This window comes from Mirounga leonina, unplaced genomic scaffold, assembly GCF_011800145.1.
Source record: "Mirounga leonina isolate KUSES-001 unplaced genomic scaffold, KU_Mleo_1.0 Mir_168, whole genome shotgun sequence".
NCBI lineage: Eukaryota > Metazoa > Chordata > Mammalia > Carnivora > Phocidae > Mirounga > Mirounga leonina.
This window is the reverse complement of record NW_023270426.1, coordinates 18,848,462-18,868,104: the sequence shown is the minus strand read 5'-3', so window position 1 is coordinate 18,868,104 and position 19,643 is coordinate 18,848,462. Positions and strand designations below refer to the sequence as shown.

At 35.4% G+C, this 19,643-nt stretch overlaps 1 protein-coding gene across 2 annotated transcripts in view; it reads left to right on the top strand.

Annotated features, from left to right (window-relative positions):
* Nucleotides 1-15,865, top strand: part of CDKL3 (cyclin dependent kinase like 3) — a 60,483-nt gene extending 44,618 nt beyond the window's left edge. Inside the window, exons 6-12 of one of the 2 annotated variants that reach the window (XM_035014138.1) lie at nucleotides 4,808-4,896; nucleotides 8,218-8,371; nucleotides 8,477-8,784; nucleotides 10,261-10,354; nucleotides 12,024-12,186; nucleotides 12,997-13,094; nucleotides 15,777-15,865. In XM_035014138.1, coding sequence (XP_034870029.1) covers nucleotides 4,808-4,896; nucleotides 8,218-8,371; nucleotides 8,477-8,784; nucleotides 10,261-10,354; nucleotides 12,024-12,186; nucleotides 12,997-13,094; nucleotides 15,777-15,836 — 966 coding nt within the window. In that variant the 3' untranslated portion in view covers nucleotides 15,837-15,865. Of the gene's footprint in view, nucleotides 1-4,807; nucleotides 4,897-8,217; nucleotides 8,372-8,476; nucleotides 8,785-10,260; nucleotides 10,355-12,023; nucleotides 12,187-12,996; nucleotides 13,095-15,030; nucleotides 15,085-15,776 lie in introns of those variants that run through there. The other variant, XM_035014139.1, reaches the window with a different exon arrangement.
* The last annotated feature ends 3,778 nt before the right edge of the window (nucleotides 15,866-19,643 follow it).

The following is a 19,643-nucleotide window of genomic DNA, read 5'->3' as shown; positions in this document are numbered from 1 at the left end:
TCCAGGATCATGACCTGAGCCGAAGGCAGTCGCTTAACCAACTGAGCCACCCAGGCACCCTCAACTGAGGTATCTTATTTCTGATGTATAGCCCTTTAGAAAAAGTAGTTAACTAAATTTAAAAGTAAGTATGGTATATAGTGTTTATAAGAAGGGGCTCTGGAATCACATAGACAAAAACTCAGCTCTGTCACTAATTAGCTCTGTAACCTTGGGAAAGTCACTTAATCTCTGTGCCCCAGTTTACTGGGGTATAAAACAACATTAACGGTCTTTATTTTGGGGGCTGGAGGATTAAATGAGGTAATGGTGAACATGTTCTGAGCACAGGGCCTTGAATAAGCTGTCAACAAATGTTGTTAATTTTAATTGTTGCTGTTATTATTTAGGTAAACTTACTAAAGATATGATATGTAGCATCTAAAGAGTATTCTTAAAGGAAAAAATTATTTCATTGATATCTGAAGAAAACTAGAGTTTATTAAGAATCAGATTCGTTGGGGCACCTGGGTGGCTCAGTCAGTTGAGTGTCCCAACTCTAGATTTTGGCTCAGGTTATGATCTCAAGGTTGTGAGATTGAGCCTCATGGTGGGCCTCACACTCAGCAGGGAGTCTGCTTAAGGTTCTTTCTCTCAGGGGATGCCTGTGTGGCTCAGTCGGCTAAGCCTCTGCCTTCAGCTCAGGTCATGATCTCGGGGTCCTGGGATCGAGCCCCTCACTGGGCTTCTTGCTTAGCGGGGAATCTGTTTCTCCCTCTCACTCTCCCTCTGTGCTCTCTCTTTCTCAAATAAATAAAATCTTAAAAAAAAGAAAAGATTCTTTCTCTCAGGGCGCCTGGGTGGCTCAGTTGGTTGAGCATCCAACTCTTGGTTTCGGCTCAGGTCATGCTGTCATGGTCATGAGATAGAGCGCCATGTTGGGCTCTGTGCTCAATGTGGAGTCTGCTTAAGGTTCTTTCTTCCTCTCCCTCTCCCTTTGCCCCTCCCACTCATGCTCACTCTCTCTCTAAAATAAATAAATAAATCTTAAAAAAAAAAGAATCAGGGGTGCCTGGGTGGGTGAGTCGGCTGAGCGTCTGACTCTTGCCTTTGGCTAAGGTCATAATCTTGGGGTCTTGGGATTGAGCCCCACGTCTGGCTCCACACTCAGCATGGAGTCTGCTTGTTTCTCTCCTTCCCCCAGTCTCACTCTCTCTTTCTTTCTCTTAAAGAAATAAATAAAATTTCTTAAAAAAAAAAAGAATTAGATTTGTTTGCTACATTTTCATTTGAATTTATTTTTTATATCATAGTTTTAATTATACAAGGAATACATAATGATTATAGAAAAAGTAGAGAATACATGATAAACAAGAAGAAGAAGTTAAGATTTTCCCAACTCCTACAATCTGGGAAAAATTACTATTGACATTTTGATTTCTATACTTCCAGACTTTTGCCAACCAAATATGTGCATAGGAATTTATGCTTTTAAAAGACGCCACGCTGACCTGTTTGTTATGTAACCATGTCAGTAAATATGGAACTACACCATAATTTTCAATGGTTGCGTAGTATTTCATTGTATGACTGTTCTATAGTTTAACTGATCTTACAATTTTGGACACTTGTTTTCAGGTTTTCTCCCTCTTGGTAAAGATGATTTAGTGAGCATCTTTTAAATATGTCTTTTTGAACTTGCTTTATTATTTGTTTAGGATAAATTCCTAGAATTGTGATTAGAGGACTATAGGGTTTACACTTTTTCAGAATTTTTTATATATTTTGCTATTTTTTCCTCCAGAAAGGTGTCACTGATTTATATTCAAGTACTCTCAAGTAGCACTGGATATAAATTCCCATTCTCAATCTAACAATGGATATTTATAGTTTTTAAAATGTTTGCCAAGTTTTTTTTTTAGTAATCTCTACACCCAACATGGAACTCAAGCTCACCACCCCAAGATCAAGAGTCACCATGTTCTACCAACTGAACCAGCCAAGCACCCCCAAATATTTGCCAATTTAATAAGCTTAAAATACCATCTTTTTTTAGTTGCACTTATATCACCACAGGAAAGGTTGAACATTTTACTAATATTAATTGACCATTTGTATTTCTTATTTTAAGAATCATTATTTGTCAATTAGACTATCTTTTTTCATATAGATTTATAAAATAATAGGCATATTAGTCTTTTGTCATATATGTTGTAAATATTTTCCTTCAACTTGAATAATCCAGTGACTTGGAGTGCCACATTTATCATAGACAAAATGCTTGTATGCACTTGGGTTTGTTTCTATTTCATTGATTTCTTTTTTAATTCTCGTATAAATACCAGTTTGATTGATTATTGTAACTTTAGAATCCATCTTAATATCTGGGGCAAAGCTTGTATCATTTCCTAGATTTAAATTTTCTAAACTTTATTGTGATATAATTACATTAAACTACACATACTTAAAATGTATAATTTGATGAGTTTTGATAGATTTTTAAACCTATGAAACCACCACCACAATCAAGATATCTAACATTTCCATCAACCTCTAAAATGTCCTCTTATTCTTTTTCAATCCTCTTATCCCTCCATTTCTGGTCCCAGATAACCTCTCAGTTGCTTTCTATCACTATAGATTAGTTTACATTGTTTAGGATATATATATGGAATTACATGATATATACTCATTAATTCAGCATTATGGTTTAGAGATTCACTCATGTTTTTGTGTGTATCAGTAGTTGATTCCTTTTTATTACTGAGTAGTACTCCATTATAAGGATATATAACAATTTTTAATCTATTCCCCTGTTTGGGGTTGTTTCCTATTTTTGGCTGTTACAAACAAAATTGCTATGGACATTCATGTCCAAGTCTTTGTAGATGTATATTTTTATTCTTCTGAGTATCTAAGAGTGGAATGGTGGGTTTAAGGTATGTGTATGTTTAATTTTTAAAGAAACTGCCAGTCTGTTCAAAGTATCATATCTTACTTTTTCCAAACTAGGCATGTATTTAAATTTTCTAATTATATTATTCAAAGAAGGACTAATTTGTCTGCCTCTAATAGGCTATGACTTGGGCAGACTTTTTAAGATTTTTAGAAAGATTTTACTTACTTATTTTTCCAAGAGAGAAAGACAGAGAAAGAGACAGAGCAAGTGAGCACGGCGGGGGGAGGGGGGAAGGGACAGAAGGAGAAGCAGGCTCCCTGCTGAGTAGGGAACCCAATGTGGGATCGATCCCAGGACCCTGGGATCATGACCTGAGCCAAAGGCAGACGCTTAACCAACTGAGCCACCCAGGCGCCCCAACACGTTCTTATTAAGTTTTATTGATGGATTACTATCATATTCTAAAATAAGCACACATTTTTAGCTAGTTGCAGTTTTAAGGGTCTGGGTATTCTCCCATCATAAAGTAGAGAATGAACTCAATTTTGCTCTGTGAGTCAATGTATTTTTATTGTGGTAAAAAACACAACATGAAATCTACCCTCTTACCAAATTTTAAAATGTGTAGAATGTACTGTTAGCTATATTCATATTGTTGTATAGCAGATCTTTTTTTTTTTTTTTTAAAGATTTTATTTATTTATTTGACAGAGAGAGATAACGAGAGCAGGAACACAGGCAGGGGGAGTGCGAGAGGGAGAAACAGGCTTCCTGCCGAGCAGGGAGCCCGATGCGGGGCTCGATCCCAGGACCCTGGGATCATGACCTGAGCCGAAGGCAGACACTTAACGACTGAGCCACCCAGGTGCCCCTATATAGCAGATCTTTACAACTTTTTTTGTGAATCAATTTAAACATATATATTTTTTGAAATAAACAAAAATGTAATATTATATTCAATTACCTTGGATTTTCTGGATTTTAATTCTACTCTTCTATTTGTTAGATTTAGACAAATTACTTGATTTCTCTGGGCCTCAGTCTCCTTATCTGTACAATGGAGATAATATACCTACCTGTAGGGTTGTTGTTGGCATCAAGTTATAGGAAAAAGCTAGGTAGAGTATTGTGTGGCACACAGTAAATATCAATAAAAGTTACCAATTATTATTATGTTTTGCCTTTTTTTAATGTTTGCCTTCTTCTAAAGGAAGAAGTGAAAACTATCATGCAAATGGCTTTATTCAAATTCTATCTTTAATATTTTGATTAAAAATATCTTCTATTTACAACAAGTTATTTGGTTATATGTAAATTTATGATGTTCGACTTATTTTCAAAACTCTTCCTTCTATCATCTGTTTTTGTTTTGTGGGTTTTCTGTTTGTTTGCTTGTTTCTCTATTCAGTTGAAGTATTCCCAAGATAGGGAAACAAAAAAGAGCTGTTCTCATAATGGATTATTGAAAGATTTGGGGGCTTGAATGTTTGTGAAGTTGTATTATGCCATAGAAAAAGCAATGGATTAAGATTCAGACAATATGAGTTAAAATTTTCATATAGTAAGTCACTAATTATGCTTCTAGTTCTGTAAAATGGAAATAATAATCCATGAACTTTCCACCTTACAGTGCTGATAAGAGGATCAAAATGAACTAATTCTGCTAATTCCAGCAGAAACAGATTGACTTCTGTTTTGGCTAGAATCATAGGACATTTAACCTGTAATAATGCTTTAGAACTATAAATTTCTTAGGGAAGTAAGTGGTCAGAACTCATTGTCAGAAATTCCTAAGGTCTAAATCTAACTTTTCAAGAATGGTTTTAGCTCCGGGTATTTTCTTCTACATATGTCAAATACATTTAATTTTTACCTTATAGAGCTCTGATAAGATCTTACTTAATGTTAGAATTTTTTTTCATTTTCTAGGCTTGTTTACAAATTGATCCTGCTGAGAGGACATCATCTACTGATCTTTTGCATCATGAGTATTTTACTAGAGATGGATTTATTGAAAAGTAAGCATGTTGAGTGTGTGTGGACTTCTTAATGTTACACACACACAAAAATTCAATTTAACAAAAACTTTACTTACTTAGTTCCTCTATTAACTAGGTCTATGGTAGACTTATAGGCATCATGATGAAAATTCTACTAATAAAAATAATTGTAGTTAACATTCATTACAGTTATGATGTCCTAGGCAGTGTGCTAAGCTCTTTATACACATTTTCAATGGTGATCATAGGCCTGAAGACAATAAATAAACAATCAGTACTTTTTAGCTTTATTCCCATTTGGACCTCTGACTAAATAGTCTGGTTTTTCCTCGTCTCATAGCCTCTCTGATCTATATCTTATAATTGGCATTTATTTCCCAAATGGTTTTTTTCCTCCCCTTTATTTACTTTCTGTTATAGTGTTTATTGTCATATTCTCTCTACCAAAGTGGAAGTTCCCTGAAGGAGGGACCATGCCTCTAGCCCTTCTGTGTCCCACATTGTGTATGTAATATATAATGACAATGTAGATTTATAAATCAGCTGTATTTCTTTTTTTAAAATTTTTTTCTTAAATTCAACTTAGTTAACATATAGTGTATTATTAGTTTCAGGGGTAGAATTTAGTGATTCATCAGTTGTGTATAACACCCAGTGCTCATTACATCACATACCCTCCTTAATGCCCATCACCCCCGCCAGCAACCCTCAGTTTGTTTCCTATAATTAAGAGTCTCTTATGCTTTGCCTCCCTCTCTGTTTTTATCTTATTTTATTTTTCCTTCCCTTCCCTATGTTCTCCTGTTTTGTTTCTTAAATTCCACATATGAGTGAAATCATACGGTATTTGTCTTTCTCTGACTTATTTCACTTTGCACCCTCTAGTTCCATCCACATTGTTTCAAATGGTAAGAGTTCATTCTTTTTGATGGCTGAGTAATATTCCATTGTGTATATATACCACATCTTCTTTATCCACTCATCTGTCGATGGACATCTGGGCTCTTTCCATATTTTGGCTAAAATCAGCTGTATTTCTTTTTTTTTTGTTTTTAAAGATTTTATTTATTTATTTGACAGAGAGAGACAGCTAGAGAGGGAACACAAGCAGGGGGAGTGGGAGAGGGAGAAGCAGGCTCCCGGCTGAGCAGGAAGCCCAATGCAGGACTCAATCCCAGGACCCTGGGACCATGATGTGAGCTGAAGGCAGATTCTTAACAACTGAGCCACCCAGGCGCCCCTAAAATCAGCTGTATTTCTAAAAAAAACCCCACAATTTTCTATTTGGGCTTTGAAAGAAACAGAAAATGTTTTTCTTTAATTACAGAGTCACTCAGGTGGGCTTTGGATGTGAGGTCAGAAAAGATGGACATCATTTTAAAATGTGATGGACTTAAGATTAGGCATGGAAAAGTTCAGGAACAGCCATTAAAGATAGACTAAACTAGAAAAAGGCAAAGAAGAGAGAATCCTTTAGAGTACTTAAAACTTTAAGCATTTTAAGAATTTTAATATAAAGCAAAACAAGAATTTTGATATAAAACAAAAAAATGAGACGATATATTGAAAGTGCCATTGATGAAAAGTGCCCGTTACTGAATTAAAAAGTTGCTTATATCAGTTCTACATAGACCACGTTGATTTCTCTTGGGTACTTAAGATCCTAGGATTTTAGTGTGATAGGGTGAAAGTTCTTGAATTCCAATGATTGAATCTTTAGGAAATGTTTGGGCAAGACCCTTTCCTTTGATAAGAGGCCTCTCCCTTTCACAGAACCTTCTGCAATACAAGGGCATTTTGACAGAAGTATGACATGTTCTTATTCAGCCAAATGAATCACACTGGTTGTTTTCTTCATCTCTTCACACTTCACTTTACTAGACATGTGTCTTGCACAGCTTTGGCAAGATTGGGCTAAACTGGGGAAGAAGTCACTCATGGAATGATATTTTAAAATTTTCACAAACTAGGGGACACCTGGCTGTCTCAGTCAGTATAGCACATGACTCTTGATCTCAGGGTGGTGAGTTCGAGCCCCACACTGGGTGTAGAGCTTACTTTAAAATAAATTAAGGGGCGCCTGGGTGGCTCAGTCGTTAAGCACCTGCCTTCGGCTCAGGTCGTGATCCCAGGGTCCTGGGATCGAGCCCCACATCAGGCTCCCTGCTCAGCAGGAAGCCTGCTTCTCCTTCTCCCACTCCTCCTGCTTGCTTTCCCTCTCTCACTGTGTCTCTCTCTGTCAAATAAATAAATAAAATCTTAAAAATAAAACAAAATAAAATTTCCCCAAACTGATCATTATAGCTGCTTCAGGGAATGGAACTGTGCAACTCAGAGGCAGGGTAAGAAGGAGACTTTTCTTTCTTTTTTTTTTTTTTTTTAAAGATTTTATTTATTTATTTGACAGAGACACAGCGAGAAAGGGAACACAAGCAGAGGGAGTGGGAGAGGGAGAAGCAGGCTTTCCGCGGAGCAGGGAGCCCGATGCGGGGCTCGATCCCAGGACCCTGAGATCATGACCTGAGCCGAAGGCAAACACTTAACCAACTGAGCCACCCAGGCGCCCCAAGAAGGAGACTTTTCAATATAGCCTTTTGAATTTTGAGCCATATCAATGGATTTTCTATTAAAAAATAAGTAACTTAAGGGCGCCTGGGTGGCTCAGTCGGTTGAGCGACTGCCTTCGGCTCAGGTCATGATCCTGGAGTCCCGGGATCGAGCCCCGCATCGGGCTCCCTGCTCGGCGGGGAGCCTGCTTCTCCCTCTGACCCTCCCCCCTCTCATGTGCTCTCTCTCATTCTCTCTCTCTCAAATAAATAAATAAAATCTTTTAAAAAAAAAGTAACTTAAAAAAATTCAAACCAAAACCAAAATGATCTCCCTTTGATATTGATGTATTTTGTTACATTTTGTACGAAAAATATTTCTCTAGAATAAGATTTCAGAAACTAATTAGTTCATCTTTTAAGTACTGTTACTTTAAAGAACCACAAAAAGGACAAAATGGTCTGAGTTTTCCTTTAAAGATAATATATTTATCAAAATGAAAAATAATACTTTTATTGGGTAAAGTTTGCATCACAAGAGGAATCTAATTCATATAAACCTATTTTGTAAAAGTTTTATGTAGTAAATTCTCATGGCAAAATTTTTGGGAGATGTATCTTTACCAGGAAGCAATTTGTATTAAATATTGTACCACTTCTTGGCATGCATTATTGATAATTTATTTATGCTATACCTGATATGTAAATTAATTGATTAAATGGTCCATTAAAGATAAAATACTTTATCTACATAAATAAAAAGATTATTGGTTGATATTGCTTGTTTTATCAGATTCATACCAGAACTGAGAGCTAAATTACTGCAAGAAGCAAAAGTCAATTCATTCATAAAGCCAAAAGAGAATTCTAAAGAAAATGAACTTATGAAAGATGAAAGAAAAACAACGTATACCAATACACTGCTAAGTACTCCAGTTTTGGGAAAGGTAAAAGTTGTTTTCTTTCTAGCCAGTATAACTGTATTGTAGTTAGCACTCTAATGATAAAAACAACTCTTCTTCTGACTCAGATTTTGGATGTGTCTATTCCAGGAAGTAGAAAAAGAGAAAAAGCCCAAGGAGATCAAAGTCAGAGTTATTAAAGTCAAAGGAGGAAAAGGAGATATCTTAGAACCAAAAAAGATAGAGTGTGAAGGGGGACATTGTCAACAGGATGCAGTTGAAAACGCTCATACTATGTCTCAAGATACAAAGCCTGTAATCAATGAACCGCCAAACTCTGTCAATCCCAGCACTAATTCTAATGGCATGAAAGATGATCCACACACTGGAGGTAGTATGATAATGCCACCCATCAATCTAACTAGCAATAATTTGCTGGCTTCAAATCCCAATTCAAGGTGAGTTTAACAGAAAAGAGACAGAAAGAAATGGACCTAAGTAACACAATGCTCCTATATAATGGCATTTCAAAGAATCAAGATCGTAGTGTCTGTATATAAACTGAATTTGAAGATATATTGAAATTATAATCATATAATGAGCCATTAGTGTTTGTTAAGAATACTATAGAAGAAATTAACTTTTTTTTGCTTATATAGATGTTTAATTTTTCACCAATGCCTTTTGGAAAGACCTCATTAAAAAAAAAAAAAAAGACCCTCAGAATAATTTCTTCCCATCCGAATAGGAAGAAGGTGATATAACCTAGGTTCTGGTATTGATGTGCCTTAGTATAACAAAGTAAGCATTTTGTCTGTATCATAGCTAATTTTCTTTTTTCTTTTTTCTTTTTTTTAAAAAAGATTTTATTTATTTATTTGAGAGAGAGAGAATGAGAGACAGAGAGCATGAGAGGGAGGAGGGTCAGAGGGAGAAGCAGACTCCCTGCCGAGCAAGGAGCCCGATGCGGGACTCGATCCCGGGACTCCAGGATCATGACCTGAGCCGAAGGCAGTCGCTTAACCAACTGAGCCACCCAGGCACCCCGTAGCTAATTTTCTAAATGGAGAATGAACAGTTGAAAATAATCTTTTACAGTCAATTAGATTTTGAAGGTCAAATATTTTGGGAGTAAAACAACATATTGGGCCAGTTGTAGATTTAGCTACCGTTACAAATTGGAAGACTGGTACCATGAGTCTGCGTAATCAAGGGCAGTGTGTTGTATAGCAAGGGTCTATCTAGCAAGGCATCAGGGCCAGTCCTAAATTTAGGGAAACTACTGTGAATCTAGATGAGGAAGGAGACTACATTCAATATCCCAAACCAATACTAGCAGACTGGTTTGGACTGTAAGTTGTGAAGCTGAGGGGTCTGCAGAGGTGGGCAAGTGGACATTTCTGTGTCAGTCCAAAGGTATAGCAGGCTACAGACAGCAAGAGCCCATTTGTTTTTTAGATGATCCCAACACCATGGTTGCAATAACCATGGTTGTAAGCCAGCGACAGCAAGCTCAGTAATTCAGAAACCCAGTAGTTAGGAGAGCCAGATTTAAGAGCATCTAGGTGACTCAGTCTGTAGAGCATATGACTCTTGATCTCAGGATTGTGAGTTCAAGCCCCATGTTTGGTGTGGAGCCTACTTAAAGAAAAAAAAAAAAAAGATCTCCAGATTTAAAACAGATACAAGGGACTAAGTAGGCCACCTAGAGTAATCCCGCAACATGGTTGTTACCATTGATGTTAGCCATGAGCAAGTTGTTCTCTGTTCTGTTTTCACCTACTTAGAGCAATTGGCACTAACACACTCACAATTGCATTTTGGCACTCACTATTCAAACTTTAGACTACCATGATAACTTCTTCATTACTGAAGCTAAAACAGAAGTACTTCTGGGGAGTTCTAATAACTTTGCATTCATTTTTAAATAATAGGTTGACTGAACGAGCAAAAAAGAGACGTACTTCTTCACACTCTATTGGACAGGTTATGTCTAATAGCAGGCAAGAGGATGCAGGTCCCACTCAAGTAAGGCATGAAGCTAGTCATTAAAACATGGCCTCTTTCAACATTATCCTTGACTCCCTCCCCACCAAATCCTTTTTTCTATCTTTGGGGCTCCAGCATTTTAAAAAATGTGCTTTTAGGGGTGCCTGGATGGCTCAGTTGGTTAAGCATCCTACTCTTGATTTCCGCTCAGGTCATGATCTCGGGGTCATGAGATCGAGCCCTGCAGTGGGCTCCACACTGAGTGTGGAGTCTGCTTGAGATTCTCTCTCTCTCCTTCTGCCCCTCCCCACCCTCTCATACACACACTCTCTGTCTCTAAAATAAAATTTAAAAAATAATTTTTAAAAATGTGCTTTTAGCTTTTTTGTTTTTCCTGAGATGAAAATAGGTCATCGTTTCCTTAGTGCTTTCACAATTTTAGTTAATTTCTTATAATTTGATTTGTGTATTTTATCTGTGACTTGCACAAAAAAAGTTAAGATTTTTCACTCTTAAAAGTCACAAGACTTGAGGCACCTGGCTGGGTCAGTCAGAAGAGCATACAATTCTTGATCTCAGGGTTGTGAGTTTGAGCCCCACACTGGATGTAAAGATTACTTAAAAAAAAAATAAAAAGAATAGAATCTTTTTTTTAAAGATTTTATTTATTTATTTGACAGGGAGGTACACAGCGAGAGGGAACACAAACAGGGGGAGTGGGAGAAGCAGGCTTCCTGCTGAACAGGGAGCTGGATGTGGGGCTCGATCCCAGGACCCTGGGATTGTAACCTGAGCCAAAGGCAGATGCTTAACGACTGAGCCACCCAGGTGCCCCAAAAGAATAGAATCTTTAAAAAAATAAAGTCACAGACTTTTTGGCCTTTCACTCCCCCCAAAAATGTTTTTAATATTTTATAGATTAAAGGCAATTGCCAAATAGATACATCAAACTCTTCACTAGAAAAATGTGATCAGTGTTGTTCATTCCCTCATTTTTTACATAGGGAAGTAGCTTATTCAAAATTGACATTTTACATAGGGGAACATAAGAGAGTTTTTATCATCAGTTACCAAAGGAGCAAAAATAAGTAAAAAATAGATAACACAAAAGATTTTCTAGAATGCTGGGCTCTCCCTGTGTCCAGAGTACATCATTTTGTAAATAGAAAAATAAATTAATAAAATGAACTGAAGCAATTTGTCCAAAGTCAGAGTACAATGAATAAGATTATAAATTAAAAGTTAAGATGGTGGTTCTCCTGATCAACATTATTATTCTCAGAATATCCAACGTATTTTTAAAAATTTGCTTCATTAAACTTTTATTGGAATTTGATGTTTATGTATTTAAATGGTATTCTTTTTTTTTTTTAATGATTTTACATATTTATTTGAGAGAGAGCACACATGTGGGCGGAGGGGCAGAGGGAGAGGAAGAAACAGACTCCCTGATGGGCAGGGAGCCGGATGTGGGTCTCAATTCCAGGACCCTGAGATCATGACCTGAGCTGAAGGCAGCCACTTAACCAACTGAGCCACCTGGGCACCCCTGGTATTCTACTTATTAATTATTAAAATAACTTTGCAAAGATAGACATTTTATACCTATCTTATTACCTTCCAAATGGCCTGCAATTTTAGGCTTATCATTCAAAAAACAGTTACACATCTTTTTTTCAAATTAACTCTTGCTTATTTGCTTGTTTAGAGCCAAATGGAGAAGAGTATATTTGATGAGCGAACAGGTCAAAGTGACCAAATGGCAAATGGAAACAAAAGGAAGCTGAATTTTTCCAGATCTGACAGGAAGGAATTCCATTTCCCAGAACTGCCTTTCACAGTACAGTCCAAGGAGGTGAAAGGAATGGAAGGTACATATTTGTTGCCCAGCTTTACAAATTTCCAGATGCTGTCTTTTACAAGAAGACCTTTTTTTGTAAGATAACTTACATTTATGATGTGATTTTAATAGAAGATAGTAAATTACTGTGAAAAATATTATCAGCTGAGGAGAAATTTTTCCCTCATAGTCAAATAAGGGGTAAGACTTGAAGGAGAGAATTTTTAAAGAAGAATTAAGGAAACTTTAAAAGGCAAATTTTTCCTTAGCTCAATATTGTTGAAATGTTAGGAAAGTATTTGAGGAAAGTGGTTTTGGTTCATCCTATGACTTGGAGTAAATCAATTTCCTTTGTTTCCCCATAATTTTTGCCCAGATAATAGCAGGAATATATGAGCTTCAGGCATCCAAAGATTTAGTAGTTTAAAATTTATAACATGTACTGAGCTCTTAAAATGGAACACCTTTTTTTTTGCACAGTAAATGTTTTGTTTCTTTGAAGAACAGTGACACCTTGTGAAAAGCTAATATAATAGCAAGAAAATAGTATTTCTACAGTTCAAGAGGAATTATCTGATCCACTTAACAATTATCTGCAGAACTTTAAAAAATAAATGTCTTCTTTTAATACCTGGTAGGCTATTTGTAAAGTTATAAAACAGATCATTTATGACTGGCATATCTTACCATTACAACTGATGATTTATTCGGTTCCTTTATAATAAACTGAGAAACTGACTTTAGTGGATATCAGAAGTTCTATTTGAAACTCTTGGAAAGGAAAGTAAAATTTCAAGGTAGGAATAACAAGTTGTCATTGTTGTATATATTTTTGCAAAAGTTAAACAGATAAAAGTGCTGAAGAGGGAATCAAAGAAAACAGATTCATCTAAGATACCAACTTTACTTAATGTGGATCAAAATCAAGAAAAACAAGAGGTAAATTTTTCTGTTTATAGTTTTAATGCTATTGGAACCCTTGACTTGGTACATAGATTTAGTTATTACTACTGGAAAGTTATATAAAAATTCAAAATTATGTAGTCTTTGAACATGAGAAACAGGTCTATATTCTCTTAAAATGACATATTAGTAAAAGTTTTTAAAAGTTATTTTTTGGGGGGGTAATTAATACCAGCCCTCATCTGAATGTTGAGTGATTAGAATATTTGGTACCCAGGGAAAATATTACATGTGTTATGTGTATTACATAATATTGGGCAGGTAAACCATGCCAGAGGAAACAAATAATGGTGTGAACATATAGTTATACTGGCCACAGGAACATATGTATTTATCTTTAGCCCCTCCCTTCCTGTTTTCAGTTTATCTTTGCTGTCCACCTATTGTTCTATTTTCACAAAGATTTGTTCTCAGCCGGCTATCAGATAACTGTGTTGAAATGTTCCAATCCCTACCCACCAGAGTCTTGAATTTTATTTGGAAATCTTGAAGATCCTCAGTATCCAAATGCATACTCTCTAAAGACACTCTTTTAAGGGAAGGGGGATTGTGCTCAGCTCCCACTTAATTAAATCATATAGATGGCCTTCTATTCTACACATTTGTAAGGTCATCAATTTCATTATATCAGTTTCTTATTTTATAAATAAAATTGATTACATTTTTATTCATGATAAAATTAGCATATACTTCTTAAGGAAATTTGGAGAAATTAGAAAAATAGAGAAACTTTTAAACCATATAAGAAGGCATTTTCACTATGTCTATTCAATCTCTAAGTCATTCAGATTCAAGAGTTACCAGATAACTGTTAGATATATCTTCATAGTGTTGCTTGTGCCTTATTTTTGGCTTAGAACTTGTTAAGAACTCCACAATCCACTTTGCAGGAAAGAAATATTTTCTAGACAGAACAAGAAAGTCATTAATGGTCATCTTTTAGTTCATTATAGAAAGTAATAAGGTGGCTTTAAATTCTAAACTTGGGTGACTTACTGATGTCCCAGCATGTTGAGCAGCACACGCTTTGCATACTTTTTTTTTTTTTTTTTGCATACTTTTTGAATGACTGACTAAATGAGGCTCCTGAGTTTGTGTATTAGGCTCCTAGTAGTGTGCTGCATGTGTTTATCCTACTGTCCTATGAGAGCCTCTGGAACTAAATTTATATTCCAATGCAGGAAGAAAGGAACTCTCCAGACAGTTCTTTCATTAAAAAAATACATAAATAAATTGGAAGGGGAAATCCCTTCTTGCCCATGTGATGTAGAACTGCTTAAAAGATGACCTTTCTAAGAGTGACCTTGAAAAGGTTGGGATTATGAGAGTAGTCATCAAAGATGGTCATAGTTTCTTTGTGTTACCTATTCATATGCAGTTCTGACAACCCAGTGAAATTGCATATAAGGCTAGTCTAAACACTTTTAATACATTAATGTCAGAATTAAGAAAATGTCCTAAATTTTGAGTTGGTAGTTTGTTATTTTAGAGCACAAGAGAATATGTCATGTTTTTACAAGATACGAGATAGCAACTTTTTTGTTCTATTCTTGGTTGTGCCATTGACTTGTTTTTGAATTACCTACTCAGATCCAAGTGTTTCAGAGTTGTACCTTCAGTTCTTTCAGGCATCTTAAATGTATACTGAATTAGTGTATACCTATATTGAATAGACAATATGATCTAAGAGAAACCCTAAATTACTGCTGATGAGGTAGGCAAGAAAGGAAAGAGTCCATACAAAAGCCACCTTTAGTTCTGTTTCATGATGATCATGAAGAATATTTGCTAAATAGTCTCCCTCATAAAACAAAGCCCAGGTACAAAGTACAAGCGCTTATCTGTGGCTATATTTCCTTATCCAAGACTCACCGTTTCCTCAGTTAAGGTCCTGTTTCTATTTACTTTTTAGAATACAGGAAGTGCACAAACTGAAAGGAAGAAGAACCTGCCAGATGTAGAGTAGAAAATGCAGCAGCTGAAAATTCAGGGAATCCCAGAATCATTGTATGGTTTAAAAAAAATCCTTTTTATTAATATTACATACACAAAAAAATGCTGACTAGAGAATTCTACAGATATATCGTAAATCCTGTGTAGTTATGTGTATATTCACCTAAATTTGTTTTTACATTTATTAATCTTTAAATTATTCATGTTTTCTTAATTAGAACACTAATTTATAAAAATTGCCTGACTGGTACATCCTAATAAAACTGCAACTTACATTAAATCATATAATTTTATTTGATGATCTATTATCTTAGTCATGTATGATTAATGGTCATTCTTAACTTTGGTTCAGAACTTTATAATTATAGAAGGAAAAGTTTCTAATTGTGTAATAAAGTGAGATCCCAATGTCTGGGAGCACCAAACATTTCTGAACAAACAATTATACTTGATAAGCATGAAATATAGATTTGATTCCACACTGAACATTCTAGAACAGCATTTAAACATATCCCTTCATTTAAAAGGACAGAAATGGAGGAAAGCATTGAAACAAATCTTTTGGCTTACCGGCATGCTTATCAATTAGTAGTTTACGTAGAATATATTGTTAACATATAATTTAACATTAATACAGTCAAGGTTTTGGCAGCATATATTTTAGTTCTTATTGCTGGTTCTTACTGGCTTGGTTTCTGATTTTAGGGTGGAGATGGCCATTTTAAGGGGAAGAATTTGAAGAGGAACAGATTTTTTTTCTGGTAGTGTCTTTTCTTTTAAATCTTCAAAATACAAATTGGCAAGTCTTCTCTTATTTTATATACACTAGAAATGTAACATGGGCTATTAAGACAGCTGCACATCTTGTATGAGCATCCTCCAGCTTTGTTTTGTTAGCAAAGCATTCACTCTTTCCTTCTTACTTTCTTTTTTTTTTTTTCCTTCTTACTTTCTTCTAAGAATTATGTTGGTTTAGAATTATGAAGTCATCTCCCCTCTCTGCCTGCTTCTTTACTTGCCATGATTACTGAGTAGGTAACACATACTGTCATATGACACACCCTGTACTTATCCTGATCTCTGCCCTCTGCTAGTCACATGACCTTTAGTGTGTTTTATTTCCTACAATGCTCAGGCTTCCTGAAGTGAGTTCTTAATGAAATATCTGACCCATTGTTGTAAAGGCTGTTCTTCCCTTACAGGTTAAAAATATGTTCTTAGCTGTAAAAGCATCTATAGTATTTATAAAATACCTGGAAATTATGTGGTATTCAAATGTTAGGTAAATTATTTTATTGTTTTTGTTTTGTTTTTATTTAAATTCCACTTAGTTGAGAATTCTTTTATTCTTTTAAACAACTCCCAGCACTCTTCCAGTTTCCTAGTTCCATCTGATAGTGCCTTTTATGTGATAGACTTTTTCTATTCCATAAAACAAATTATTTACAACCCAGAGGACACACACTACCAAAATTCTTGATTGTCCTATTCTTCAAAAACAACAACAACAACAACAACAACAACAAAATGGGATTATCTGGTGTTTTACCAGGGCTGTACCTGATTTGTATTTACTAAATAGACACGAAAAACAAAGGAAAACATAATTTCTTTATTACACTATTGTAGTCTCTTCATCTCATTTTAAGGTTGATTGGAATACATACCTGAGATTGTTATACATAATATACATTTCTAACAGAATTCCTGTTACTTTTTTTTTAGATTTTTTTAAAATTTATTTGAGAGAGAATGAGAGAGAGAGAGAGCACAGGAGGGGGGAGTGTCAGAGGGAGAACCAGACTCCCCACTAAGCAGGGAACCCGATGTGGGACTCGATCCCGGGACTCCAGGATCATGACCTGAGCCGAAGGCAGTTGCTTAACCAACTGAGCCACCCAGGCGCCCAGAATTCCTGTTAACTTTTAGCAACTAATCTCCAGGGAAATTAAAAGTTGTTCCCTGTGGTAGGTTCAACAGATACAAGTCTGCCTCTTACCTGTTGTTGCATTTGTATATTTGTTGATCTTAGATCAATATCATTGGATTCAATTTCTACAAAAATGCCTACTTGGATTTTAATTGGGATTGTGTTAAATCTATACCTCAATTTGAGGAAAATTGATATCTTAATAATATTAAGTCTCCCAATACATGAGCATGGTATAAACTCTCCATTTATTTAGATCTTTAATTTCTGTCTGTAATATTTTGTGAAAGTCTTATATATTATTCACTAAATTTATTTCCACATGTTTTGTTTTTTGGTGCATTATAAATGGTATTTTTTAACATCATCTTGCAGTTAGTTTTGCTAATATACAGAAGTACAATTTGTTTTTCTATATTGACCTTGTGTTCTGAGACTTTGCAAAATTCACTTATTGTTCTAGTAGGTTTCCTTCCTTCGTTCCTTTATCTGTTCCTTCCTTTCTTCCTTCTTTTTTTGTCTATTTCTTAGAATTTTCCACATAGGTAATCATAACATCTGCAGATAAAAATAGTTTTACTTCTTCCTTTCCAATGTTTATGCCTTTTATTACTTTTTCTTGCCTTGTTGTACTGAATAGGACATGTGATATTGAACAGAAGTAGTGAGAGTGGACATCCATGACTTTTTTTCCTATACCAGAGGAAAAACAAAACATTCAGCTTTTTCCCATTAAGTATGATGTTAGTTATAGGTTTTATGTAGATGATCTTTATTACATTGAGGAAGGTTCCTTCTGTTTCTCTTTGCTCAGTGTCCTTACCATGAACAGGTGTTAAACTTTGTTAAATTCTTTTCCCACATCAACTGAAATGTTCATATGATTTTCCTCCTTTATTCTGTTAATGTGAATTATATTAACTGATATTTGAATGTTAAATCAACCCTACATTCCTAGGATTAAATTCTACTTGATCCTTTTTATGTTCTGTATTGGATTTGATTGGTTAATATTTTATTAAGGTTTTTGGCACTTATGTTAATGAAGGATTTTAGTCCCTTTTTTTTTTTTTATTATATTGTCCTTGTTTAGTTTTGGTATCAGTGTTATGTTGCTTTATATTTGGGTTGGGAAGTGTTCCCTCTTCCTCTGTTTTCTGAAAGAATTTGTGTAGGATTGATTTTATATTCTCCTTATATGTTTGTTAGAAATCACCACAGAGGTCAATGAAGCCTGGCATTTTCTTTGTGGAAGTATTTTAATATGTGAATTCAATTTCCTTAAATTTATTTGATAAATATATAGATATCCACATTTGTTAGTCTCTTTGTATCAGTTTTGGTAATTTGCTTCTTTCAGAGAATTTATTCATTTCATCAAAGTTGCTGATTTTACTGGCATAACACTGATTATCATTTTTCTCTTGTTATCATTTTAAAGTTGGTGATGTCCCCTTTATCATTTCTTGTATTGGCGATTTGTGTTTTCTTTTTTTCTTGGTAACTCTAGCTATAGGTTTATCAATTTTAGTAATTTTTTCAAAGAACCAGCTTTGGGTTTCATTAATTATTTCTATTGTTTTTTGCTTATTTTATTGATTTATAATTTATTGATTTATCTTTGTTGTTTTTTGCCTCTGTTTATTTTGTTTTTTTTATTTTTTATTTTTTAAAGATTTTATTTATTTGACAGAGAGACACAGCGAGAGAGGGAACACAAGCAGGGGGAGTGGGAGAGGGAGAAGCAGGCTTCCCACTGAGCAGGGAGCCCGATGTGGGACTTGATACCGGGACTCCGGGATCATGACCTGAGCCGAAGGCAGACGCTTAACGACTGAGCCACCCAGGCGCCCCTATTTTGGGTTTAATTTGCTCTTTGTGATATTGTGATATAAGAAATATGTATATTTGGTCTTCATCACCTGTTCCTGACACAGAGTTCCTAAAAACACAATTTCCTAACTAATGGGGATGAAAAGAGCATCTTTTGTTAATCATAATAAGCTCCTTACAACCATACCTGAGTTTCATTTATTTACTTATTTATTTTTAAGTAATCTCTACACCCCATGTTGAGTGTAGAGATTAAGTTTACAACCCCGAGATCAAGAGTCACATGCTCTACCCACTGAACCAGCCAGGCGCCCCCATACCTAAGTTTATGATAATGAAACCCCTTTCAACCACACCTGAGTTTATGCTAATGAGGTGTGACTCAGAGTAAGGAGGCTGGTTCCCAGAGGAACTATCCATGTGATAAGAGGATTAGAATTTTCAGGTCTGACCTCTAGGAAGAGGAGAAGGGCTAGAGATTCATCACCAATGGCCAGTGATTTAATTGATCATGTCTATATAATGGAACCTCTATGAAAACCCTAAACAAACCCTTAGGAGAACTTTCCAGTTGATGAATACATTGAGGTCTTGGGAGAATGATGCACCTAGAGAAAGCATGGGAAATCTGCACTCCTTCCCACATACTTTGCCCTATGCATCTCTTTCATTTGGCTGGTTCTGAATTCTATCCTATATAAAAACTGATAATAGCAAGTAAAGCACTTTCCTGAGTTCTGTGAGCCATTCTAGCAAATTATTAGACCCGAGAAGGAGGTTGTGCTGATTTTATAGCCAGTTGGTGAGAA